The 27613-nt window shown below is 35.3% G+C and overlaps 1 protein-coding gene across 1 annotated transcript; it reads left to right on the forward strand.

The window, feature by feature from the left end:
• On the forward strand, positions 1-26004 carry LOC140168115 (uncharacterized). The gene is made up of 4 exons (XM_072191420.1): positions 1-531; positions 11878-12027; positions 20234-20336; positions 23861-26004. Exons 2-4 carry the CDS (start codon positions 11889-11891, stop codon positions 24021-24023), a joined length of 405 nt encoding a protein of 134 aa, XP_072047521.1. The 5' UTR covers positions 1-531; positions 11878-11888; the 3' UTR covers positions 24024-26004.
• The last annotated feature ends 1609 nt before the right edge of the window (positions 26005-27613 follow it).

A 27613-nucleotide genomic window follows, 5' to 3' on the forward strand; every position in this document is an offset into this window, starting at 1 on the left:
CAGGTCACCAGCCAATCACGCTGCGTCTTTGCCCTGACGTCAGACGCAAACTAGTCTTTTTAATTCGGTCTTCAGTTATAGATTCTTACAGGAGACTTAACTGTCAAAAATCCAGGTAAAAAAATGTTACGCGAGTAAACATGGAATTGGCAATGTATGAATGCAACTTTGCCTTAGAAACAGCACGTAAATTATCATTAAACCCAACACAGCTCGCTCGAACTTGTCGCCACATCAATCAAATAATGAAAAGTACACGTTAATCATCAACAAAGCATCTCAAAATACGTTGGCTATAACAACCCAAGATATTTGATGATCACAGATCTACAGACGCGACGTCCACCAGGCACGTTTGTCCATTTACAAGTACGTAGAGACGAGACAACTAAAAATGGTGCATTAACGACTATGAATATCTTAATGCGAGATTTTAATAAAATTGTGAAACTAAAAGCGTGATGTATATAATACAGAGCATGGATATAAGGTGATTGCAACAGACAGCATATGCACAGCTGATCATCAAATGTAAGTACTAAAGTATATCGTAAAGCATTAGCTCCGTGCAATGCCGAGTATTATTCTGACTAGCTAAATGTGTTATTTTTAACAACAGAAGGTCATATTGTACTCATTCAAGTGTGTGAATTTTTTATATTTGGAAGAAGACATATTTAAGATAAAATATTGTTTATTTGTTTGCACTTGTTCAATCGGTGTTTCTTTGCATAATGATAATTTTGTACGGAAACACGCTTAGATACTGATAAGACTACTTTGATCTTGAGTCTTTTTCACCTTAGTGCTACCAGGGTGTGGTGGGTCAAAAGTAGTCCTACAGTCAGTGTAGTCCTTTACTGTGCAGTCCTACGCGGGGAGGAGATTTAACAGTAGTCCTATTTTTAGTCACTGTGTAGATGTACGATGGACTTACGTGGTCGGAGCTTCCATAGCAACTTAATCCTTCAATGGCCACAACATGTAAAGATTTCATATAAAACTTAAAAACAATCAAATCCAAACTCTATGCATTTATGAACCGTGAAAGTCGGGTGATCTCCTAGTTATCCTAAATCTGAGCTTATCTGTTATGGACGTTTATAGTTTCCTGATAAATATTGTAACATTTGAGCACGATTAGGCCTACTTTTAAATAGGGACTCAGGCATATTTTGAGATACTTGCGGAAGCTTGCAAACACAGGCCCGGTATATTGGTTATAAGGATAACATGCGTTGCTATACATATTTTTGTATCTCTGGTGCCGTATTCTTATTGTCGATCTTTTATTGTCTTAACATTTAAAAACTAATTTACATATTCATAAAACAATAACAGAAACTATAAATCTATTGGGCTATTCCAATTGAAATATATACACCCCTGTGGAAGACATGGCCTTAATCTCACACAGCGGCAATCCATGTAAATTTCAAATTGAGTCACCCATAAACCCAAGACATGACCTTAATCAAATAGAACCAACCATGCACCCATTCAGGTAACCCCATTTGAAATTCACACTCCCTGTGTGGAAGATTAAGGTAATGTCTTCCATGGGGGTGTGTGGATTTCAACCGGAATAGCCCATTTACAAATACCTATATACGCATCAGTGGTTATACAGCCTTAATTGGTGAACAATTTGAAAGCTGCTTTCAATGATTCATGACGATGGTGCTTATAATTAGCAGAGACAATAGAGAATAAGCCCAAACAAAACACAATGGGATTCAAATACATTACTCTAAAGGAGGACGATCTTGATACTACAAAATGTCATTTTGTATCATTATAAATTTGACAAATTTTAGATTTAAGTGCCATTTTCGAAAGTTTGATAAGCTAGATAAATTTTTGGCAACAAAGAATATTATAAAGCTATATTTTAATGCCAAAAAAACAAAAAAACTAACAAAAAACAAACAGCGTCACTTTATGCAATCTTCTATAGATATCGATAACTTATCACTTTTTGAACTATGCTTAGACCTATTTCTTACTCCCTCCCTGTTCCAGAAAAATACAGCATTAATTTTTATCAGGTTTAAAGGAATATTACCTTGTTTTGCTGAATGAAACATATATAAATCCTAATCCTTTGGTTAGTTCAAAGTGGCAATGAAAGACAAAATTTAATATGTGGTCAATTTTTGGAAATAAGGGCCAAAAACATGGGTTTCTCATATGCTGTGACAATCAAGTCCATTTTGTAAAAAGACTAATTTCAAATTAAGCATTCTAATATTTGGAAAACATGCTTTCTAATCTTTGTCATAACCAATTATCAAAAATAATATAAAATATTAAAATTACGATTTAACTCACGATTTTGAATGTTTAGACTCAAGTCTGAGAATTTTGGGACTACAATAGTAAGAAAACATACAAATTTGCATGTTTTTGGCCCAGTTTCCCTCAAATTGCAAAAATATTACAATTTTACTTTTATTGCCAGTTAGAACTAACTAAACAATTTGGATTAAGCTAAACAAGACAAGGCAAAACAAGACAAGATTTTTTTCTGGAATGGGGAGAAGTCGTAGACAGTGAATGTTTGCGAGCTGTCACATTCATGTATAAATTTTGTTTTAGAATCTTGTAGGTAATTTCAAAGCAATACAAATTAATTAACTGCTAATATATCCTCCACTCCCTTCTAACCAATTATAATATGTCTGATTAATATCTCTGAGCACAAACTGACCCGTTTATTACAATATCATTTTCATATTTCAATTTGAGAATGATATATATATAATAGTTGAAACAGCCGGGATGGTAACCAAGCCTGATTGGGAAGCCATGTGCTGTTTTGGAATTACTTTCAATGGGCGTTGTACTGTATACCAAACAGCAAAACAATATAGAAATAATTATTTTGATTGTTGAAATATTCTAGTGACACTCAATAAACCAATAATCTGAAATATTGTTGGAATTATATTTTTCTTGAAGCTTATACAGACTTGACATTTAGTATGGAATATTTCTTCGCGAAGTGTCAATACTAATCTGAAAGGGGTCTGCATAAACCGCACGGGTTTAAATATTTACTGGGGTGACTCGAGAGATGGTGTCAAATAATTTTTGATGCAAAATGTGCTTTCCTTGAGTTTACATCATAGTTATCATAATGTGGCGAATTAGCCTAAAATCAGTGGCGTACCGTGGCCGCTCCTACCCCGGGGGTTTTCGGTCGTTTGAAAAAGTGAAGAGCAAAAAAAATTGTAAGCGCTAGCGCCCTTAAAGCATTGGATAGTATTTTTCAAAGTTTTTTTATACTTTTTTCAAATTTTGTCCGCCCTTTTTCTTTACTAATTCTTTTTGCCGCCCCTTCTTCTTCCGCCGCCCCTATGTTTTGGCTGCCCCTGCTTTTATTCCCGGGGCTGGCGCCCAAAGCCCCACCCCAAAAAAAATACGCGCATGAAAATGGTGGATTGAGGAGATTGAATTTTAGTTTTGTGGGGGGGGGGGAATACCTGAATTTCTGAATATTTTTTGATTTTTTGATATTATCAAATTTATTGAAGTTTGAGGTGATACTGAACCTAAATATCAATAAGTAGGTCTTTTGATCAGAGCTGAAATGCACTTGTAATGTACCAGTTTTGAATGCAGGAGGAGGTTTTGAAAAAATGACTCTTAAAAGTGGTACGTACGGTAAAGTTTGAATGGCACCTTGGGGCCAAGTGTTATAAATTTACTGTACACAAATAAACAGCGTGATTTCATTGGACAACTAGGAATGATCAGCGCAGTTGTTTTTGCACCGTAAGTTTATAACGTTTGACCCCAATGGGGACATTTAAACTTTCTGAGTACGTACCACGTTTAAGAGCCATATTTTAAGCTCCTCCCATTAAAAAAAATAAATGGTAGGCCTACATTGCAAGTGCATTTCAGCTCTGACGACTGACAAAGGAAAATCATTAAACCCCAATAAATTTGATAATGGCAGAACAATGTTGCATAAAGTCCGAAATTGTGTCCCCCACAAAGCTCAAATTCAGCCTCCTTAAATCCGCCATTTTAGTCAAAAGATGCAGACCCCTTCCGGACTAGTCTTGGCACTTCGTGAAGAAATATTCCATACTTAGGCCTAATGTCAAGTCTGTACTTATATTTTTCTGAAAGCTCAAGTCGGGAGCTCAAGTAGGCTACAACATAGTTAGTATACAATGTTTTTGCTTAGCCACGCAAAACATCCCAACAAACACACAGCTGCACAGCGTTTTACAGAATATATTTAAATGTCGGGTTTAATACATTATAATATATTTTCTGTTTGGTAACTTTTCTGTTAAAGGGGATGGCTACCTCTGGCCTTACTGGCCTTTCGGCCATCTCCTCCATGATTCTTTGATGGTATTTTAATGCGTATTTTGTATTTATATGTGAATTGTGGAAATAAATAAATGAATGAATGAATGAATGAATATAAAGGGCATAAAAAATGTTTTAATAATATGCATAAAAATGTTTTTAAAAACGCGATGCAAATATTCTAACAGAATGTAAACTATATTGACAAAATATTTGTCAAAAACGCATGCCTAAAATATTTTACAATAATGTTTTAAAAACGTATCATGATCTTTATATAACCTGACATTTAAATGTTAGTAAAACGTTTATTCAAAACATTTTTGAGCTTGTTGGGATGTAACAAAAAAAACAAAAACAAAAAAAACACCACACATTGTCATGGTTACATGGACTTAGATTTCCGATATTCCAAAGAATTTAAACACTGTACAACATTGTAAATATACAACAAGTATTATACTTTATTTACTATTTGTTTAAATGAAAACAACATAATTTAAATTATTTGAAATAACCAAAACAACAAAATGTAATTCAGAACCTGGTAACGCTCAGTGCGTGATAGTGGTATAGTAACAATATTTTTTATTTGTCAGTAGGCCTGCGAAGCATTTACAGCATATAAATATTAATATTGACGAATTAGCCATTTCGTTATCTTCAGTAGATAGCACACATGGCATTCGGACAAATTGCATAATAAATAGCACATACTATACATTCTTTCCTTTTGGCTAGTCTCTTTCTTTCTTTCGTTCTTTCTTTCTTTCTTTCTTTCTTTCTTTCTTTCTTTTTTTTTTTTTCTTTCTTTCTTTTTTCTTTTTTTTTTTTCTTTCTTTTTTTTTTTTTTTTTTTTTTTCTTTTTTTCTTTCTTTTTCTTTCTTTCTTTCTTTCTTTCTTTCTTTCATCGTTCGTTCATTCATTCATTCATTCATTCATTCTCTCACTCATTCATTCATTCATTCATGCATTCTCTCATTCATTCATTCATTCATTCATTCATTCATTCATTCATTCATTCACTCCCCTATTGAGAACTTCAGGCTGTATATTTATATCACTCTGCGACAAAAGAACGCCTTTTTAACCCACACATGATCGAGTGTAATGATTACTAATGGCATGGCACGAAGTGAACCGAAACCGATTAATTTATTTTAGGCCTATAGTTTGTTGCTATGGCTCTAAATAAATACAATAGCTGAACATCGATATTATTAAATTGGGTATCTTGGGAATTTTATATTTTGAAGATTTCCATAAATTTTCAATGGATTAATGAAAACGCGTATATTAACAATAACAAAAGAACCCGTTTTTATTTGATGCATGGTCGTGTATTATTAACACGAAGATGGGTTAATGGTCTAACTTCGTAAGTCATAACCCAGTATCTGTATAAAAAAAGAAGATGTTAGGAGGCCGTCACTTTTAATAAATCTGCTCTAATTTACAAATAAATAATACAGCATTATGACAAAAAACAAAACAACAACAACAAAAAAAAACCCGAAAATTCTCAATCCCAATTTCTAATTTGAAAAATCTAGTAAAACAATATTTTCATACAAAATAACAAAAATCAACCAAGGAAAATAACAAGACATAATAATAATACTAATAATAATAATACTACTACTACTACTACTAATAATAATAATAATAATAATAATAATAATAATAATAATAATAACACTAATGATAACACTAATAATAATAATAATAATAATAATAATAATAATAACACTAATAATAACAATAATAATAATAATAATAATAATAATAATAATAATAATAATAATAATAATAATAATAATAATAATAATACAAAATCAATAGAAATCAAACCTCATTGCTGCACACTTATATTATTTATGTACTATATCATTAATAATTATAATGCATAGGCCCTATTTGAAATTGAAAGATGAAATATTGCAAAAACCCGCATTTGCATTTGTTTGGTCATAAACTGCGTTTTTATTTGAAGGCAGAAAATTATAATGCCTTGAAACAGTAAAGTGGTCTACGGATAAAGTAAAAAGCAATTTGTGTACCTGAGTGGGAGAAGCAATAGGAGTTAAAGAGCCTTGCTTAAGTGCACAGCACGTTGACGCCGCTGGGATTCGAACCCACGACCTCGAGCTACTTCGCGATCGGGTCGAAGTCTTAGACCGCAGCACATAATCATACTGTTTTTTACTTGAGAATTAGGCAGCATTGTGCTATTCCGGTTGAAATTCAGACACCTACTGTGGAAGACACGACCTTAATCTTTCCAAACAAAAGTGTGAATTTCTAATGGGGTTACCTGAATGGCGGACTCCATTTGAAACCTACACTCTTAAAACAGTGTGGTCAAATTGACCCCGTAAGTAGTCAACTAAGCACCTTACCCCTTCACACAGTGTCATCGCCCCGATATCTTCATGGCAGAAATCGCCATGGTAGGTTGAATCCACCGCCACGCATGGCCATTTTGTTCCGACCTGTTTAATAGTTTTTGACTGACCTCGCTAGTGTGTTCACGAGTGACCATGGTACGCCATATGTCATCTGCTTTTAGACTACCTCCACGATTGGCCTATACACTGCGCTATATAGTCGGCACATATAAAATCAGAATTAGTGTCAGTTTTTGAGTTCAAGACGCAAGCTTCTTTCTCAAGACGCTAGCTAACGACTATCATATCTATTCAAAACATATATTCAAGTGCAAGGAACCACTTCTGGTGTCTTTATACGAAATCATTTACGGGAGATATTCATCATTTTCTTCCCCGGTATCCAAAGATTTTCGTCTCATATCAAACTTGTGGATAGCACATTCACGTGTATCGATCCCGGGTATTGATTTTAGTATCTCTGATGCACCAAGTAATTATTAGCCAGGCGATGTCGGTGTGCTTCATTGTGGTCAAATTTTATCCACAAAAAGGTCAAAATTTAACCAAAATATTTCGGGGTAAGGTGCATATTATAGTTAACTCCTTATGGGGTCAATTTGACCACGCTGTTTTAAGTACCGGTATATATATATATATATGTACATCCCCTATGTGGCAGATTTAGGTTATTTCTTTCATAGGGTGTGTACGGATATCAACTGCAATAGCCCATTGCAAAAAAATTAGCATAATTATTGTAACTCATTTGTAATAATATGCTTATAATACCGGTATAATAATATGATTCCAACACACACAGACAGTATGAATAGGTAATTAAAACATGGGACAGGCCTACGTGTTTAAAAGTGTATAATATGCAGTAAAATTAACACATCTGCTGGCATATGAAGAATAATTAATTTTCACACTGAATAGTGGGATGCATAAATGTAGGAGCGTGCATAATTGTTTGTGGTATAAACATTTTGGATTTTTTGCTTTTCAAAACCAAGTGAAATTTTACTCACTACAATATTTCGTCCTACACGTCGGAGGACTTCATCAGGTATGACTAATTTTGGTCATCTGATCCACTTTCCCGGCAAACAAGTTTGAGTGGTTTCCGGTATTCCTTAGTCTCTTTTGCAGACTTCAAAAGTGGATCGTATATAGACATGACTTAAGAGGTAGGTGCCTTCCTCCCTGTTTAGGGTGTTGGCGCCCCGTCTTCTAATCTCCATTGCTTCCCTGACTTCTCTGGATCTTTTGTCGTGCTCCCGTCCAAGAAATATATAATACCAGACCCATAATTCAAGCTGTAACAATACCATATGTGCATCGTACATCTTAATATTTTACACAATTAAAATGTGGACATTTTACAATATTCACGAGAAATATGAATCCCGATGGTCAAAGCAAACGCTAACGTTGCAGGTTTGAAACCGTGGCCCTCCTGTTTTTGCCATGTTTATTTACTTTATTAGAACGATACCATCCTGTAAGTTTGAATAAAATATTGTTAATTATTATTAATTAACCCTAACCCAACTAGGTCTCACTAAAGCTCACTATTAAAACCACTCTGCGTGCATGCATTCCACGTGACTTGATAACGCAATCAGCCCAAGTCATACCCAGGGAATCGTTGGCCGGGCCAAAGTCACCTGTGTGGCTACATGCTGGGGATCTTCTGCGTGGCATGCGAGGGGTCCCAGGCTCGAATCCAGGGGGTGCCAAGTGACCTTTCTCCTCATCTTCTCTCCTTTTTCGTTTCTTCTTTCCCTTCCGATAGCAAAAAAACCACGGGTAGGCTTAGGGTTAAAAGCGATATGTAATAAAGTCACCATATACCCGTGCTGTTTTATTGAGTCGTACCGCTTTTATTCAAAACGAATTTTGGTCTCGCCTTTCAGACGAGGCATCACTTCAAATATGAAACGTATGACAAGATAGCACATGTTTTAATGATTTATGGGCCAATATCTTAATAACCAGTCTTGATTGAGTCACGATTTACCTGACAAATAAATCAAAGAAAATGTTGGGAATAGGTAGATTGTTTTTTTTTAATAATGTGCTTATTTAGGCACCAAGCGACAAGTTCGCGTAAAAGCTGACAACCAAATTATTTTTGTTAATTTGGGTATGCTGAATTCAAAAAATTTGTCTGCCAAGCTGTATTTGAACCCCATGACCCTATATGAAGAGTTTTATGTTTTTAACACTAGATAGTGTTTAAAATATGTTTTTAAACACTATTTTGTGTTACGAAGTGTTAAAGTGTTTATTAAGTGTTGCTCTGCTGTTTCTGCAGTGAAACGTTTGCTTAAAACACATTTTGTATTAATGTTTGTGGACTTTGTTGCTTTCTGTGCGCATTGTTTAGAGCGGCATATAAGTATTGATTGATAATAATAATAATAATAATAATAATAATAATAATAACAACAACAACAACAACAACAACAACAACAACAACAACAATAACAACAACAACAACAATAACAATAACAATAATAATAATAATAATAATAATAATAATCAAGCGATAGGATTTTTGTTGCCTTTTATATCATCTTCACTGAGAAATACAGCCATTTATGAAATTTTCGGCCAAAAAAGTTTCTAAATTTTTTTGTTTCAGACGGTACAGACCTCTTTCACTAACAGCAAATTAATCAAAAACAAATGTTTTTATATATTGTTTTTGTTTTTTATCAATATAACTTGAGTTAAAATATTCATGATTTAATATTCACACATGGTTCTGTGAGAAATCATATAGCCAAATTTTATGAAATTTCATAGGCCTACATAAACAAAAGTTGCACTTTTCTAAACTGGCTTTTTATATGAATAACATGAGTAAATTTAAGGACTCGGATAGCAACGAATTGCATTCTGAATACGAGGAAATGTCCTTCTGATATCAAATACTTTTGATTTGTTTTGAAATTCGGTATATAATACAAATTTTATGGCCAATTATTAACATTTTTCTATTTTTGATATTTTTGACCAAACTTTATAAAATAATGATATGTACTTAAAGTGTATGTAGCTGGGATGAAAAGCCGACCATCAATTGAAAATGTTGACTTTTCAAATTAAAGATATACATCCCCCCAAAAGACGTACATCTCAGGTCTACTCTTGTTAGCAGTCTAGTTAGCTGAATCGATAAGGCGTTCGACTATGGTGCGAGAGGTTGCGGGTTCGAACCCTGGTGGTGCCTAGTATGCTCTCGTGTAAAAAAATTGAGTTAGCTTGAATTTCCCCTGGACAAGGAACTTACTGCTTATTTGTCTCGTTGTAACCCGTACGAAACTCGGGAAGCTGATCTTGGTTGCGAAGGTTATTTGTGGAATGTCTAGGGTGTGCGCTCTTGAAGCAGCAAAGTCCCTGAATTGTTGTTTAATGGTTTATGGATTGATGTGTGGGCCGTAGTGGTCAGCGACAACATGTAAAGTGTGCTGAGGCTTGTGGATCAACGTCTATAGGCGTTGTGCCTGTGCGTAGCGCACTAAAAATCACTGCGCTTTTTTTTTTTACTCACAAAGGTTTCCTTGACTCATTATTAAGAAAGGCACTACAAAATAATGTTTCGTACAGGGCGCTATGGGTTTGGGATTTTCTTTTGCTACATTAGTGAAACCAATGTTTTCTGGCATCCTTAAACCTGAGAGGCTAAAAATTGATTGGTTCCATCAATATCTGTGGTTCCATTTATTTCTATAGGCCTACCCCCTGTGGTTCCCACAAGGGGTCGAAATTTCACAATGGATCAAAAACTCAAAAATAGTCCCATCATATTGTAATGTATCTCAAATTGTTCCTATCATCAGAGGGAATAAAAAAAGGAAATTGTCATATTTTCTACGGTGCTTAAATTCAGTATAAGGTATTCAGGTATCAGGTCGAATAGGTTAAATGTCAAAATTTTAAACACGGAGGTCAAAATTTTAAAATGGTCCAGCTTCATCGAAACTGGTGTCAAATTACTCCCCTTAAAAAAAAAAAATTACTCCCCTTAACATAATAAATGCGTAACATTTGACCCATGATTTCATCCGATTCCGAGGTATACATTTCTCAAACTGATTTTTTTTCTATTTTGTTTGTCGAGAGGAGTAATTTGAGACGAGACGCGATTGAATCGGTGCATTTTGAAACTTTGGCCTCTATGCATGAGATCATTGACATTTGACCTAATTTGCTCGGTAACTCCTGAACTAAGCACCCTATGACAATTCACTTTTATATTTTTAACAATGAGAGGAATAATTCGAGGTATACAAAATGATAGAACAAATTTTACATTTTAGCCCCTATTATGACCCAGCGGCGTAGCTGGAATTTTTTTTCCAGGGGTCAAGCCTGTATCAGGCGGGGGCCCAAATCCACCAAATTTCCCTGTACTGGGGGGGGGCCCAAATAGAAAAATTTTGCTAGGCCTATTGATAATAATCGTATGGTATTGCATATCGTATGGATTCCCCATCTCTCTGCCCCTCCTCTCCATATCTCCCCCTCTCTCTCCTCTCTTTTTTCCTCTTTCTCCTTTCTTTTTCCTTTTTTTTTCATTGCACTAGGGGGCGGGGGCCCAAATGCCAGGGGGAAATTGTCCCCCTTCCCCCCGGCAGCTACGCCACTGTTATGACCTTCGACCCCTCGCGGGAAGCATAGGGGCCATAGAAAAAAATGGAACCAATTCTAGTTTTATTATTTGAAGTGTAAGGATGCCAAAAGTCATTGGTTCAACTAATGTAGCAAGACAAAATGCTAACTCAAATATCACCCTATAGCGCCCTGTACTATAGCTTAAACTGGCATATGGCCCATGCCATCCGAATCACCTCATATTACACGGTCTTCGCACGTTATAACATTAATGCTTTTATTAGGCTTTATCCCTTTAATTCTTTTAAGATATAAAACGATATTCATTTTCGGGGTCAGAGCAACTAAGTTGTGCACCAGACCTGATAAAGATTATTGTTATTTCTGGTATAATGTCTATTTTTAATCTGCTTTATAGGCCTATTACAGCACGTACTGGATATACCGTATTTTACATGTACGTGACGTATCTAGGTATTAAAGACAACACTTCCAAAATGAAACATTGACACATATTCTTAATGATGTACAGGCTATTTTTTTATGCTTAGACCATCTGCACTGAGTCACAAATCAACTAGTGTATCAAGAAAAACCACAAGTAAAACACAAGCAAAAATGGCTGAAATGGAGGAAACTACAGATATTGTAACAACGGCAGAAACGAACAGCACGACAACAGGTAAGTAAAAACTTAAAAGCACTCTCTTAAAGAGGAAGCCCCGTCAGTGCAGTTCTTCTGGAGTGAACCAAACCTGTGTGGTTATCAAATTAGTCAGTGACGAGGTTATCTCTGAATTTGATAGGTGCTAATTGATGCAATAACATTAAAACATCAATAATTGGTCATGTCAAATTCAGAGATAACCTTGTCACTGATTAATTTGATAACCAGGCAGGTTTGGTTCACCCAATCACCCCAGAAGAACTGCTCTGGTGGGGCTTCCTGTGTACGGAATCGGATAGCAACGTCTGCACAGTATTTTTGTGGGACCAGAGAGCACATCAGACACACCAAATTGCATTCTGAATTTGCATTCTGGATTTTTTGAAATCCGCGATATACAGGCTTGACATTTAGTATGGAATATCTTTTCGCAAAATTCCAAGACGGTCTGGAAGGGGTCTGCATAAACAACACGGGCTAAATATTAATTGGAGTATGTCAGGAGATGGCGCAAAATAATATTGTTGGATAGAAAATGTGCTTTCCATATAAAGTTTACATTGTGGTGCTCATAATGTAGCAAATTTGCCTAAAACGGCGGATTTAGGGAGGCTGAATTTGAGCTTTGTGGGGGACTCAATTTCGGAATTTATGTAAAACTGTTCTGCTATTATCAAATTTATAGGGGTTTGAGGTGATATTTCCTAAACTTCGTCAGCAATTGGCATTCATTACAGTTGAAATACACTTGCAATGTACCAATTTTTTGGGAGGAGCTTACAAAAAGTTTGAATGCGCGGATTCCTGGTTGCCCAATGAACTCACGCCGTTTCTTTGTCTACAGTAGGGGAGACCGGGGATGGACGTTACAAAATTGACATTTTGTCCCATATAATTCCAATGAAAGAACTCGAACACTCCATCTTGGGTCTGTGGTTAGCACATTATGTTAACTAAAACTTGGGGCATACAAAACATGAAAACATCAAACAACTAATTAACTACTAATTAACTAATGAAGGTAATTTTTTGTAACAACTTACCGGGTAAGTTGTTACACCATGCGGGGTAAGTTGTTACAATGTTACAAAATTTTATGGACCTTTTACAGGCATTTAGAAGCATTTAGATCATTTTTATTCTATAATAAGTTCATTTATATTAAACTATGATGCTCTTATATTATGGTCAGCCGCTGCAACTCGCAAAGAATCACCATATTCCAACACACGTTGGGCAGCAGCTTCCAAGTTACATTAAGAGGTGTTTTCCCCTCTCTGTCTTCCTTTTCCAGATTCTTGGCATCATTAACAGTAGAACAATTACAGCTCTAGGTAAAGCAAAATACACAGTAGACATATGAAATATTTAAACCTGAAATTTGAAACAAAATTTAGTTCAACACATGTAAAATGTAATTGGGGTAGGTTGTTACATGGGGTAGGTTGTTACAGTGTAACAACTATCCCCATAGGGAGTTTTTCACACATAAGCCATTATAACACAACCCTGAGGCAGAATTACAGGTCATGACTCGGGGGTATATTAGTGACCTACACATACTACATTTACCATAACAAGCTAGCATAATGCATCTCCAGTTGTTAGAGCTATTACAATATTACAGTTTTGTCAGAAAGTTACTAGGTAAGGACAAAAAAAGTTTTTTTGACTTAACATTTTAGTAGAACAATTAATGGAGAAAGCTCGCGATTGGTAGTATACCCCAGTGATGTGTAGGCAACATATGGATGTCAGTTAGCCTGCCCTCTCTTATTCCAGCTTGGCACACTGAGAGGTGTAACAACTTCCCCGTGTAACTTTCATCCCCGGTCTCCCCTAAATTTATAACATTTGGCCCATGGTGCTATTCAAACTTTCTGAGTGCGTACCTCCCACTTTCAAAACTGGTAGATTACAAGTGCATTTCAGATCTGATGAACACTTATTGTATTTAGGTTTAGTAAATATCACCTTAAACCGCATTCAATTTGATAATATCAGAATGTTGCTCAAATTCAAAAAAATTACCCCCATAAAAATCCAATTCAGTCGCCTTAAATCCGCCATTTTAGGCTAATTCACTACATTCTGAGCACCATAATGTAAACTCATGGAAAGCACATTTTCTGTCAAAAATATTTTACACCATATCCTGACACACCCCAATTAATATTTAGCCCGTGCGGTTTATGCAGACCCTTTCCCAGACCAGTGCTGAAATTTTGCGAAAAATATTCCATACTAAATGTCAAGTCTGTAATACAAATTTGATGACCAATTATTAAAAATGGATATATTTGATATTAAGAATCCTCTAAATTTTGACCTTTCGTATTGATGATATAGGCCTATACAATGTCCCCCAAAGACCAAAAACGATGTTATCCGATCCTTAAATCGACTATCAATCAAAACGACTGAATTTTCAATCTTTTGCCGTCCTGAATTAGGGGCAAATCGTTTCCAACTGTATATTCAGTCGAGTGATTTGAATTTTCAATCTTTTTTTTCAATCAAAAGGAGTGATTCTCATTTCTCAATCTACGATTAAAGTTAGGGGAATCTTTTCCAATAGCATTTTCAGTAGAAATCATTGATTTTCATTGTTTTTCAATCCTTTGAAGGCCGGAATTATAGAGACAAATCCAGAGGATGATTTAAGGAAGCCCCATCATGCACTGCAAACGTGTTTTCGCTAGAGTTTCAACTGCCACTTTACTTTTCAAATCCCATTGAATTCTGTGCAAAAGATGTTGTTTAAGAATTGTGCGTGTGTCATTATTACTTGGTCGATTTCAGAACAAAAGTGATGTATGCATAAAGGATAATTCACACCTTCTGTAGGTAACATACAATGTGAAATCGACTAGCATTTTGAATGCGTTTTTATTGTAAATATATCAGTCCAAATTCAAATTTAACCATGCCCGTCAATGCAATGTGCGAGCAGTGGTGTCATGTTCACTCACACAGCTGTGCTAACCGCAAGTAAACACAGTGGCGTGGTGGGAAGTGCTTAAATCATCCTCTGAGACAAATCCTTTCCAATTGAAAATAAGATTGACAATATTCACTCTAAAAACGTTTGAAATCTCATTCCAAACATATGCAACACATATCGTTTGGCAGTACATTTGTAGTAACACATGATTGGATAGTGAAATCAGTCAAAAAGAGTCGTCAAACCAAAAAACCATTTCAATCTACTTTTCAATATATTTTTAAATCTATTTCAGTGGCGTAGCCAGGGAGGTCGCTCTGGAGCAAATCACTAATATGGCTTTCAGGGTTTTTTAATCATTAGACTGGGACTAAATAGCTTAAAAACATAAAAACCAATGTTTATCAGTTGTTTTGTTCTGTTCCATTCTGTCGGTTGCATATTTAATAGTTTCATTTGCTTAAAAAGTTACCTTTTTCATTTTTTTAAATAATTTTTATATTGCTCATATTTTAAGCAATTTTACTCCTATTGTTAAATTCTACTTATACGACGCATCGAAGTTCTCGGATTTGCTTTTTTGAGCTTCCCATCAAACACAAAAACGTTTTTAAAACGTTTTAAATAAGTTATATTTTGGGTTTTGATTTAGGTAAAGACGTTTTAATAACATTAAAATGTCGGGTTATATCATAAAATCGTTTTAAATCGTTTTGTATGAAAACACACTACAACAATATTTTTAAAATGTTTTCGAATTGTCATTGTAAACTGTTTGTGCAAATATTTTTGGCCAAATATTTTGTCAACACTTAAATAACATTATGTTAAAATAGTTGCACGCAGCAAACACAGAAATGTTCTTAAAATGTTTTTTACAAAACGTTTTAATAAGATTTAAATATCGGGTTATATAAAGGTCGTGAAAACATTTGGTAAATATTTTGGACAAACATTTTTTGCAAAATATTTTTTCAACCCCAAAATAACATTCTGTTTAGAATGTTTTGTATCAAGTTTTCAAGAATGTTTTTGGAATGTTTTTAAAACGTTTTTATACCCTCTTTATATAACCCGACATTTAAATGTTTTCTGTAAAACATTTATGTTTGCTGTGCAGTAAAATTACCAACAAATGTTATGAAAACGTTTTATACCATTAATGTACCCTTTTTATAACCCGACATTTAAACGTTTTCTGACAACCTTTTGTGAACGATGTCGAAAACGTTTTGTGTTTGCTGGGGCTTGATATCCGTTTTGCGGAAACAGGCCAAATCACGAATTTTTGTTTAATAACCAAAAGCCAAGAGCTGGTCTAATCATCGGGCGATTCGTTTCGTTAATCTATTCGGTCATTCCAGTTGAAATCCATACACCCCCTATGGAAGATATGACCTTAATCAAATAGAATCACCCATTCAGGTAACCGCATTTGAAATTCACACTCTCTTTGTGGAAGATTAAGGCCATATCGTCTATTCGCCGTAGAAGTGACGTAATAATCTGATTAACTATAATACCATAGCAATAGATTAATACAATTTTAATATATCGCACTTCAAGCAGGATGCACTCATCATCTGTGTCTGACTGCAACCATAGATAGAATACAATACAATACCACTCTTTTCAAAGATACTAAACTTACAGGTGCGAGTGATCATCATTATATGAATATCCCTGTTCTTTGACATCTATGGTGCAATGCATAAGTACCGCGTGAACGTGTAGTCCTGGGCGATATAAACAAAATTGTATTCATCTATTGCTATGGTATTTAATCCGATTAATTACGTCACTTCTAAGGCGAATAGGGGTGCATTACTATTGAATAGTATAGAGGGATTGCGAAGAGGCGTTCACTGCTAACGCCATACGGGTTACGTATTACGACATTGTGCGGTAGAACGTCAGTACCGTTCACGTCTAAACTAGTGTCCTACACAGACCGGAGACTATACTAGTACATCTAAACGCAATTGCAATAAGCTCATGGTGGCGCTATGCTGAGACAAAATATAATTATCTAAAGATATAGGAAGCGCCCATTGATTCACCTTGGGTGCATTGAACCAGAGAAGATGAGAATAGATTCTCATTGACCCACTTTCCTTTTTTTGAGCATTTCGAATTTTGGTTTAAAATGTTGTATTATTTTTACAGTATAAAAAAGAGTTTTCATGATTTTTATATAAACCGACATTTATATGTTATAAAAATGTTTTAACAAAAACCAAAAACCCGTGCATTATCATGTTTTAAAAACATTTTGGTGTTTGCTGAATAGTATCCACAAGCAAAACACTTTGACAGCTGTTTAACGCAACGAAATAGCAATGGCGAGAAATGACGTTGCACGAACTTCTGTTGCCCGTCCAAAACAAACAATTCATACCGCATTATGCCGTAAGATTACACGATCTTGCCTAAACAAGATGATTTTTGGACGGCATTCTTCACACACAAATGAATAGGGAATCTGCCCGTTCGTAATTAGCATCGAAAAAAAAAAATCGAAATTTATTTACTTCTTTTTTTCTATACTACTTGTAACCCCCAAATTCAAAATGGATTTTATTACATGTCGGACTCTACTCGTTCTGTTTGGATACTTTGATTGCCTTCATAAAACGACAAACATAACATTTTCCTGCATTTTGTAATGCCTTTTTTGTCATTTTGGAACGTCATTTTTTGCTACCAACCTCAACGTATCGCCTTACGGGTATTCCACGATTGACCAATTCACAATGGATTTCACCCTCTAGAGGGCATACATGTACTAACTGATTGTCGACTAATGTAGCATGCGGTTGGCATTCCCGTATCACGTTTCATGTAAATTTCGCAAACTCTCTAGTGTTTCAGTTTTTGGATAAAGAATAACAAAATTAAAAATTGTCGAAAACACTTGATCACATTATAGGCCTATTCATAAACTTATATTATGATATACATTTGCTGTGACAAATTTCTATTCTATTTATTCAAATGGAGAATATCTATTTCACTTTAATAATGATCGTAAAACCGTTTCTACTAGTATAGTAGCAATCATTTGACGTCGGTTTTAAAAACGTGGAGAAAACTGGTACTTATCATTATGACCGGTCTTAGCATTATCTTGAAAGGATTTGACATGTTCTGACAAGCCAGATAATTTCAACAATGAGCTTTGGTTTCCCTTTCTTTCCTTTTTTTCAAAACATAAATCTGTTTTTGAGATTATCAAGTTTTATGATTATTAAGGCTCGCGACGTTAACTCTGGTATGCTTTATATTTAAGAATGGCTGTAAACAACATTCAGCTAATGGGTATTTCTCTGAAAAGGTGTACTATTGGAAGATAGGCAAATATGAATTTGAAAATGATTATAAAAATGTTTCCTTTACATATCTGTAAGGATGTAAGTCTCTAGTGCATGAAAACAATATTTGGCGCAATCTTTAGGGGCGCCCTCTATATTATAGAGGGCGTAATCTGCAGGTTGTGCCAGGTGAGCATTATCTCCGTCACATTTAGGCCAAAAAGGAAAAAAGGACAAACAATTGTTAAAACTCTTAATTATGAGTTTTATGGATAACTTGTAAGTTGCTTGATTCATGTTTGCTTTTTTCATTTAAAAAAAATATGATTTTGTACTTTCGTCATTTAGTTGGGACAATGAGAGGCAGGCTGTACGGAAAAAGTCATGTCTGTTGGTATTTTGTTTATACAAACTTAAGTATATTCATAATTTTGCTTGAAATAACTAAATAAATTTCTATTGACATAGTAAACACATACAATATCAATTACATTTCCAAATAGTAAATTCCATGTTGTCTGGGTCAAAGGTCAAATAAAGGTCAAGATAGAGATGATAGTGATGTGACGGAGATGATATTTCTACACAAATTCCTATAGAGAATCATCTCCGTCATAATTGCACCGATAAATTTGATTTCAGTAATGTTTTCACTCTACTTGAAAATGAAAGGTTTAGAATTGGTAAGCAACTAAACTGGACTTCGCTGTATCTCAAGATCCGGTGCTGTGATGGAGATGATGGTGATGTGACGGAGATGATATTTCTACACGAATCCCTATAGAGAATCATCTCCGCCACGGCAAATTGTGACGCCAACTGATGTAGCGGAGATGATGGTTCAGACATTGCTTACGGTTAATAGCAGGGTTAAGCTTACCCACGTGTTACATATCACCACAACAGCTTGTGGGACATATTCAACCATCATTATTTTCCGGAAAAATCCAACAATAACACTTATATCAAATTGATCAGAAACGTTTGGAGATGATGTTGAATAAAGGTACGCGCATGTGTATACTTGAAGATACCCTCAAAATTGGCAGGAAAAGAGTGCCAATGTGCAGCTATTTCGGATTGATATTTTTCGTCGTCTGTAAACGGCAGCGTACGGGGTCAAATTATTAACCTCTGATATTTGGTCTTCACCTCCAGCCGTTTTGATGCCAATGTGACGGCAATGATGCAAAACTACGGGACAGCAATTTTTGACACAAATTTTGAATTATTCCAAAATTGACTTTAGAAGTGGTTTTAAGCATTTAAACCTTATTAGACGTGATCTTTACCCCAGTCAGTGGTAATTTTCACTTCCCACACTTGCTCACAAAAATACTACAAAATCACTAAAATTCGGTGCGTGACATCGGGACATGGGGTTTTCAGGGGGGTCGTCCTTTATTGAAGAATTTTTTGACTCCAAGAAATTAATTTTTCCCCACTTGGATGTTCTTAACTATTTTTATACATACAAATATACATCCATGACTAAGCCAAAAAAGAAAAAAAAATCCGCTTTTAAAACTTTTATGAGCGCCGAAAGTCGCGGGACTTAAAAGTTCACCTTTTCAGAGAATCACCCTAATATTTTACACAGCAAAAATATTTCAAACAACTGTTTAAAAATCGGGTAAGTGTCAGGTTTAAACAACTTGTTACTGTTAGGTTGTTTGAAATATATGTCGCCGTGTAACTTGTCCATAAAACATAGATTTTTTATGGATAAAAAATCACGCAATTTTTATGGATAAAAAAATCACGCAATTCTCTGAAATGAGACCCTTAAATTTATGATTTTCGATTGTGACCTATTTTTGCTGGTTTTTGTCGAATTTGGACACTTTGAAAGTATGTGCTTTTCCAGCAATCACGGCCGCAACTGGTTATACTGATAATTGTGGTCGTGTAAATTAAACGATGTGTTGACGTTCGTCTGTTTTTCTCTCTGTCTCATTCATTCCAGGCGGCGGCATCGACTATGCACACATGGGGAAAATGATGTCATTTACATTTGGTGCTGTATGTTTTGTGCTAGTCTTATTACTCCTAGATCTGTATGACAGAAAGTAGGTATAATAAACCTCGTCGGCATTGTAACTTCCGGTTTTCGCCGACCAGTATTGCGACACTTTGAACTCTGACCTTTCGGGAAAATTGCTTTAATCATGTTAATCATCATTCATTCATTTATTATTGTAATAATGTTATCTTTCATAATATTTTAAATAATTAGTTTATGAAATAACTATGTTTATTTAAAATATATTTGGGATATACAGTGGTGAACACAACTGGTACCTTAATTCTTTGGCTTACTGTAGGTCAGAGGGCAAAGTGTCCCAAAACTGCAAAAACTGTCCCAAAATGCATTAGGCTTGATTCACCAGTCCTTCAACTGCTACGCATGGTCATCGGGTTGTGCTTGCACTGCCATTTTGTTCCGCCATATTTACTGTTTCGAGATCGGGGCCGAGTGACTCAGGCTAACAATGCATTACGAATTTGAATGCCGATCGATTTGGCTTATTTAGCCCAAAGTAAATCGCTGTATCCGAAAATTGATTACAAAACAGATAATGCCTTTTACATGGGAGCCCAGGCAAAAACAATTCATGGGTATTCCCAAAATTTGCTATTGGTTGCTATGCAAATCATGCCATATGAACATGGCAAGACGTTCGGATTCCTTTGTTTTGTATATGGCATGAAAATCCTCTATCAAGGATTTATGGGTGGTTAATTTTGAACCCACTAAAATTGTAATTGACGCCCTTGAATAAAGAATTAATGGGCATGAAAGTAGAGAAAATTTGACATTGACAATGATTCATGCCATGATTTACCCATGAATAAAGAATTAATGGGCATGAAAGTAGAGAAAATTTGACATTGACAATGATTCATGCCATGATTTACCCATGAATAAAGAATTAATGGGCATGAAAGTAGAGAAAATTTGACATTGACAATGATTCATGCCATGATTTACCCATGAATAAAGAATTAATGGGCATGAAAGTAGAGAAAATTTGACATTGACAATGATTCATGCCATGATTTACCCATGAATAAAGAATTTATGGGCATGAAAGTAGAGAGAATTTGACATTGACAATGATTCATGCCATGATTTACCCATGAATAAAGAATTTATGGGCATGAAAGTAGAGAGAATTTGACATTGACCGCGATTCATGCCCATGAGTTACCCATGAACATGCCAAGGCTCTGACTAAACGCATGAAAAAAAAAACATGCAAGGGCATGAATATTCATGTGTGAGCATTAACAACCCATCAAAAATAGGACATGTTCTTGGCATGATCATGGCAAGATCTAGGCATGTTCATGGGTATGACTCATGCCTAAATTTTTGCCTGGGAGACAAGTGTTTTTGTACAGGGTGGCTCTGAAAGAACTGTACCGTCGAAAATTCTATTTTTTTAGCTTCTTATAGGTCCGTGTGCACAAAACAAATCAACTTTACATCCAATCTAACCATGGAGATTAGACATACACTCTAAAAAATACCTATTCAAAAATGAATAGAATCTATTCAAATTTGAATAGGTAAATATGTACGCCGGGCACTTAAGAGAATCTATTCAAAATGAATAGAAAATTCTATTCAAATAAATGATCCCAAATTCTATTCAAAAATGAAGAGGTCACTTGTCAGAAAATGAATAGTTTACTAGTTACAGTTGATTAGAATCTAGCCAATTTATTTGAATCTATTTGACTCTAGTCAAAAGGAACGAATATATGCCTGAAACACTTCCGCTTCGCGCTAAGAGAGGAACACTGCGACTCATCACCGTGGTGTTGAATAGCCATCAAGTGTATTTGAGAGCATGGTGACACGTACTACAGAATTTATCTATAAAATTACGGTCTCAAAAGTGGATGGCAGAATATTCTGTGGTACAAATGTGTAATGGCGGCCGACCAAGAAGCAAAAGACCCCGGATACAGCAGCGTGCGTACTTTTGACCAATGAAATCCCTCATTATCGTTGACATTTTGATGAATGTGTCGATTCAAAGTTTTCTGCGATGTTGATACTAAATCGCATCAAACGGTATGATTCGATTTAAAAATGATAAGGGATCTATTCAAATTGAAGAGTTTCTATTTAAAAAAAAAAAATGAATATAGACTTTCTATTCAAAAAAATGAATAGGCCGTCATTAGACATGTTAGAGTGTAGGGAGAAGAAACTCTTAGGTATTTACATACCCTATTCTATATAATTTTAGATCCTGTCAAGGGTAGATACATGTATCTTAATGCTAGATGGCCCCAGTTAAACTTTTGGACTTTGCTATAGGAATAAAGGAGGAAAAGAAAAGAGTAAAATGATTCCTCCCCCGAGTCAGACCAGGTCTAACGTTAGACCTGACCTAACTTGCATTGTGGATACGGACTTTAATTTCTGAACCGAACAAAATTGATTATCCAATTGTTGAATAAGACAGCTTTCGTACACTTTTTAAATTTTGAAAATTGGCTGATTTGTTCTTCATGTTCTTCAAATAATGATATAAATCTGACCTTTTACGACGATAGCTTATTTTGAATCTTGTCCAGATTTAATATCAGTGGCTCCGGAACTGGGGGGGGGGGGGGCACCCCAATAATTTTGGTGGCTATGGAAAAGTACCATCCCCCAACAATTTGGGCCAGTCACCATTGCCCCCTCTCAATATTTCACATCTTCAGGCGAAATCAGTAACTTTTTGCATAAGACTTGCTTTTTAACATGTTTAAAGAGAATTGGCCATTGTTCATTCTAATGAAGCTAGTATATGGACAATGTAAGTGTGCTCTTTCATTTAATGACATAACATTTGAAAAATATTGTAAGGAACACTTGAGGTTTTAACTTTTAAAACCTACATTTTGGTCAAAAATGTGCATGGATATTAGGTAGTTTTCAACAGATTTACCATTGTTATAACATTGAATTGCGTTCTGTTGACCTAATGAAAAAAAGTATCTTTAGGGGGAAGTGTTAGCTTTCGTTCGATATCAAAAAGTTTCTGATTGGACGAAGGAAACATTTGAGGCTTTCACAAAAACCAATCACAGACGTCTATTTTCCACTAGATCTCACACAGCTCTTATGATGCTATACACTCAACCGTGTAGTATAACACAGACTGCGTGGAGACGAAACTGTGCTGGAAATATCTGTGTACTCGTGTGTATCGAGCTGGACTGACTCGTTGAAAATAAAGAGTAATTTCATTTACACACATAATTTTAAAATAAATTATGTAGTATGTAATGGCGTAAATTACGGGTGGTGGGGTGGGGAGGAATTAACCTCCCAATACAATTGGCATGGAGATGTTCCATACAGCCCCCCCCCCCATGATGACGCCTGTATGTGGGTTTCTGACCAAATTAACGTCATATTTTGCCATTTTTAGCCTAAATAGGGCCCATTTTTGCGCTTTATCTTCAATAATGCAAAACAAAAAATTAAAAAAAATTGCGTGCTTCGCCCGCATTTGCACCATTTCAGAAAGAAATTGCTTTTAAAGCTTTGTTAACGTCCATATACATATATTTTGCTGTTTAACAGATGTTCAGGTTACGTCAGAGCCAAACTGTGCTCACGGTCATCACGCTCATCAGAAGACGCAAAAGAAGGCCCTAAGAACATGGATCCTCGTGTTGAGGAAGCGGATGATGTGAACTCGCCACTCCAGGAATGTAAACCAAGCACATCTACATCTGCTTGCTAACACGCATTTTGGACGAGCTATGGGCTACAACGTGTTCTCCTCCAACAGTGACTTAGCTATTAAAGTTGCCATTATCATAAGCGGCAAGTACTCACACGACCGATTAGAATGATGAGATTGAGATTCGATGGAAGCTACCAGAAATACAAGGAATTGCATTTCTTCCTCATTTTAAAACTCTCCAGGTCGGAAGTGTGAAATATATCTAAAGCGTACTCCAGGGAGAATTCTTACATTTGAATCTTTTGGCGAAGCATTCTGTGTGACAGGCAAGTGAACACAGAAAAAAAATGATGTTTAAGGTTTTAAACAACTGTTTAAACCAATTTTCTCTGTCAATGGAAGCTGTACACAGTGATATAGCGGAGACTATCAACGGTGTGGATGCCATTGATGGTTATTAGGAAAATCTCGTTTTATTATGGGAGAACGATAAGTGTGTCAGATCCTAACGCGAGGTTGAACGTATCGTTATACCGTTAGGATTCGCTTGATGGCGCTATAAATTTGATAGAAATGAGAGAGCGCCCTCGATGTAAAAGTCCAATACCACAACTGATCATTAAGGATACGTGTAATCATGATAAATTTATATAATTAAATCGTGAAACCTATCAACAAATTCAATTATTTGAAAAAGATCAAACAACTATATTCATGATAATACTGTAATCTTTCACCTATGTATACGCAGTGGCCTAGTCAGTCAGACTATATTGTGAGGATAGTGTCCAATGTAGAGAAGATACCGTATGTTGTTTTTGCAGAATGTCGAAAGCGATATGTCTGTTTGTTTATAATCATGCTATGCACAAATTCTTTTGAAAGAAAACACGGATCAGAACCAATAACAGAATATCAATTAATAAACGTGGTAATTATTTTAGTCTGGTGAATAAGCAACAGGGGGCGACATGCAGGGTTCTCTAATTCAAGCGAATTCATGCGTGACATAAATAATTTGAAAAAAGACGAACCGTTATTCGACATTCTGCGAAAACAATAACGAACTATCATCAGTGGTGAAAACTGGTATGTCTCTGAGAGAGATAGTAATTACCTACGGTCTGTCGCTATACATGATATAGAAGAATGTCATAATGTATCAAGTATACGATTCTTTGATCTCGAATACAACGATCTTTCAGCTATAATAATTATGTGGAACGAATAGCATTATAATAATTTCAAAACAACGACGGCCCACCAGTAGAGCAAATATTGTATTAGTCTTTTGACTTCGGAATACTAAATCTTCAGAATAACACCAGCCTTTGTGATATCGGCTGCTGAAAATGTTGACTGTCGTACTACGTCACTTTGAAGAACAGGAGCTACGAACTATCTTCAGATCTTGGCAAAATATATTGGGTTATTCCATTTGAAATCCACGCACACCCTTATGGAAGACAAGACCTTGAGAGGGTGTAGATTTCAAATGGAGTCATCCATTCAGGTAACCCAATTTGAAATTCACACTTCTTGTGTGGGAGATTAAGGTAATGTCGACTATGTATCCATACGGGGAGTAATGGATTTTAACTGCAATAGCTCATAAATAGCATTTCTTCTCAATCGCTTTCTACATAGCAGTATCCCACTAGAGCACTAAGGTATCACGTTAAACTTGATCCTCTAGCTGTATCGGCCCGATGTGCACCGATGGCTCCTATCGTATCCTAGTGATGTAATAAATTGGGGATACAAATTTGCATAATAAAAACGATAGTACTGTGAAAACATTCAGGGTGTGATAGAAACAAAGAGCCATCGGTACCTATATCGGGGTACCGCACTAGGCTGCAGGACAAAACTATTAACGCGGTGTCTAAAGGACTACAGGTGGATATCTAAAACAGGATCATAAAAGTTACATGTTATTTCATTGAATTATAAGTGCCTTTGTATGCATTTAATAGTGCCTGTATTATAATTATGAGACCAAGGAACATACTTTTGCCTTGATTTCGCTTGATTAATACAAAAACAATAAGATTCATTAGTTATCTCGAAAACTTTGCAAATGAAACTGGAACTGCGTCCTCGTCGATGCGCATAACATTACGAACGTGCGCAATAACGATCTGCGCAATGACGTAATCTCGGTTTCTTTGCAAAGAATTATGCGCAATAACGATCTGCGCAATGACGTAATCTCGGTTTCTTTGCAAAGAATTATGGGAATTAACCAAAAATGAGGATCAACAGAAAGAAACACAGACATTGTGGAAATAAGTGGTGCAGTAAACTTTTGATGTTTTTCGGAACACTTCCATGGGTGGAACAAGGCTTTGAAAATGTGAGCTGCTACGATCAAAGACATTGTTGCACTTGAAGTATTCAGACAAAAAATGTTTTATATACTTTTTGTGAATTTCTATAATTATTTTGCTTACCGTTTCTCACTTTTGAATATTTGTATTATATATTTGTACTTTGATTGTTATACTTTGATTGTATATTTATACTGTTATTGTATTGTATGTATTCATTGAAGGGTTTATCATTGCCTTCTTAGAAGGCATATTGACTTTCTGTGCATGAGTTTTCTTGGTATTTTATGACAAATTCATCACTCATTTAAATATAAATATGTACGCGTAATTTTTTGCGCCATCGGCATCTTCTTGATGGATGGATACATAATACTATGAGGTTTAATAAAATTAATTGTTTGTCTCAGAGCTCATGTGCGCACTACTGAAGCAGCCCGCGTTAAATATTCTGAGCTCCAGATTTTTTTCTTTCTGAAAAAAAAAAATGAACTGTTTCGGGAAAAAATAATTGCAGTTGCAATTCACGAAAAGTCTGTGTAGCGCGCATTTTATCGTATTGTATTTATTACTATCAAGTCATATTACATTGTCTAATTATAACCCGTGTCAATTACCACAACTTGAATTAAATTCAAGTTAAATTTAAGGGAACTGGAATGAGTGTTTTGAGCGTTTCGACAGCATTTTTTGTGGGACATGAGAGCACATCAGACCTATCGAATTGCATTCTGAATACGAAGAATGTCTTTCTGATATCAAATAATTTTCATTTTATGAAATTCACGATATAATACAAATTTTATGACAAATTATTAAAATTTGATATTTTTCACATTTTGGAGATATAACAGTCCTCGAAGTAAATTTTATAAATTTAATGATATAGTCTCAAAGTGTATGTAGCTGGGAGGAAAAGCCGACGATCAATTGAACATTTTGACCTTTCATATTGAAGATATGGATTTTTTCCCAAAAAGACCTAATTGTTTTTGGTGTTTTGGAAAAAAAAATCCATATCTTCAATGCAAAAGGTCAAAATTTTCAATTGATCGTCGGCTTTTCATCCCACCTACATACACTTTAGGTAGAAATCATCAGATTTATAAAGTTTACTTCGAGTACAGTTAAATATCAAAAATATCAATTTTTAATTTTTTTTCATAAAATGTGTATTACATTGCGAATTTCAAAAAATCAAAATTATTTGATATCAGAAGGCCATTCTTCGTATTCAGAATGCAATTCGATATGTCTGATGTGCTCTAATGTCCCACAATAAATACTGTCCAAACGTTCATACCCTTCCCTTAACTT

The sequence above is a fragment of the Amphiura filiformis genome, chromosome 13, assembly GCF_039555335.1.
Source record: "Amphiura filiformis chromosome 13, Afil_fr2py, whole genome shotgun sequence".
NCBI lineage: Eukaryota > Metazoa > Echinodermata > Ophiuroidea > Amphilepidida > Amphiuridae > Amphiura > Amphiura filiformis.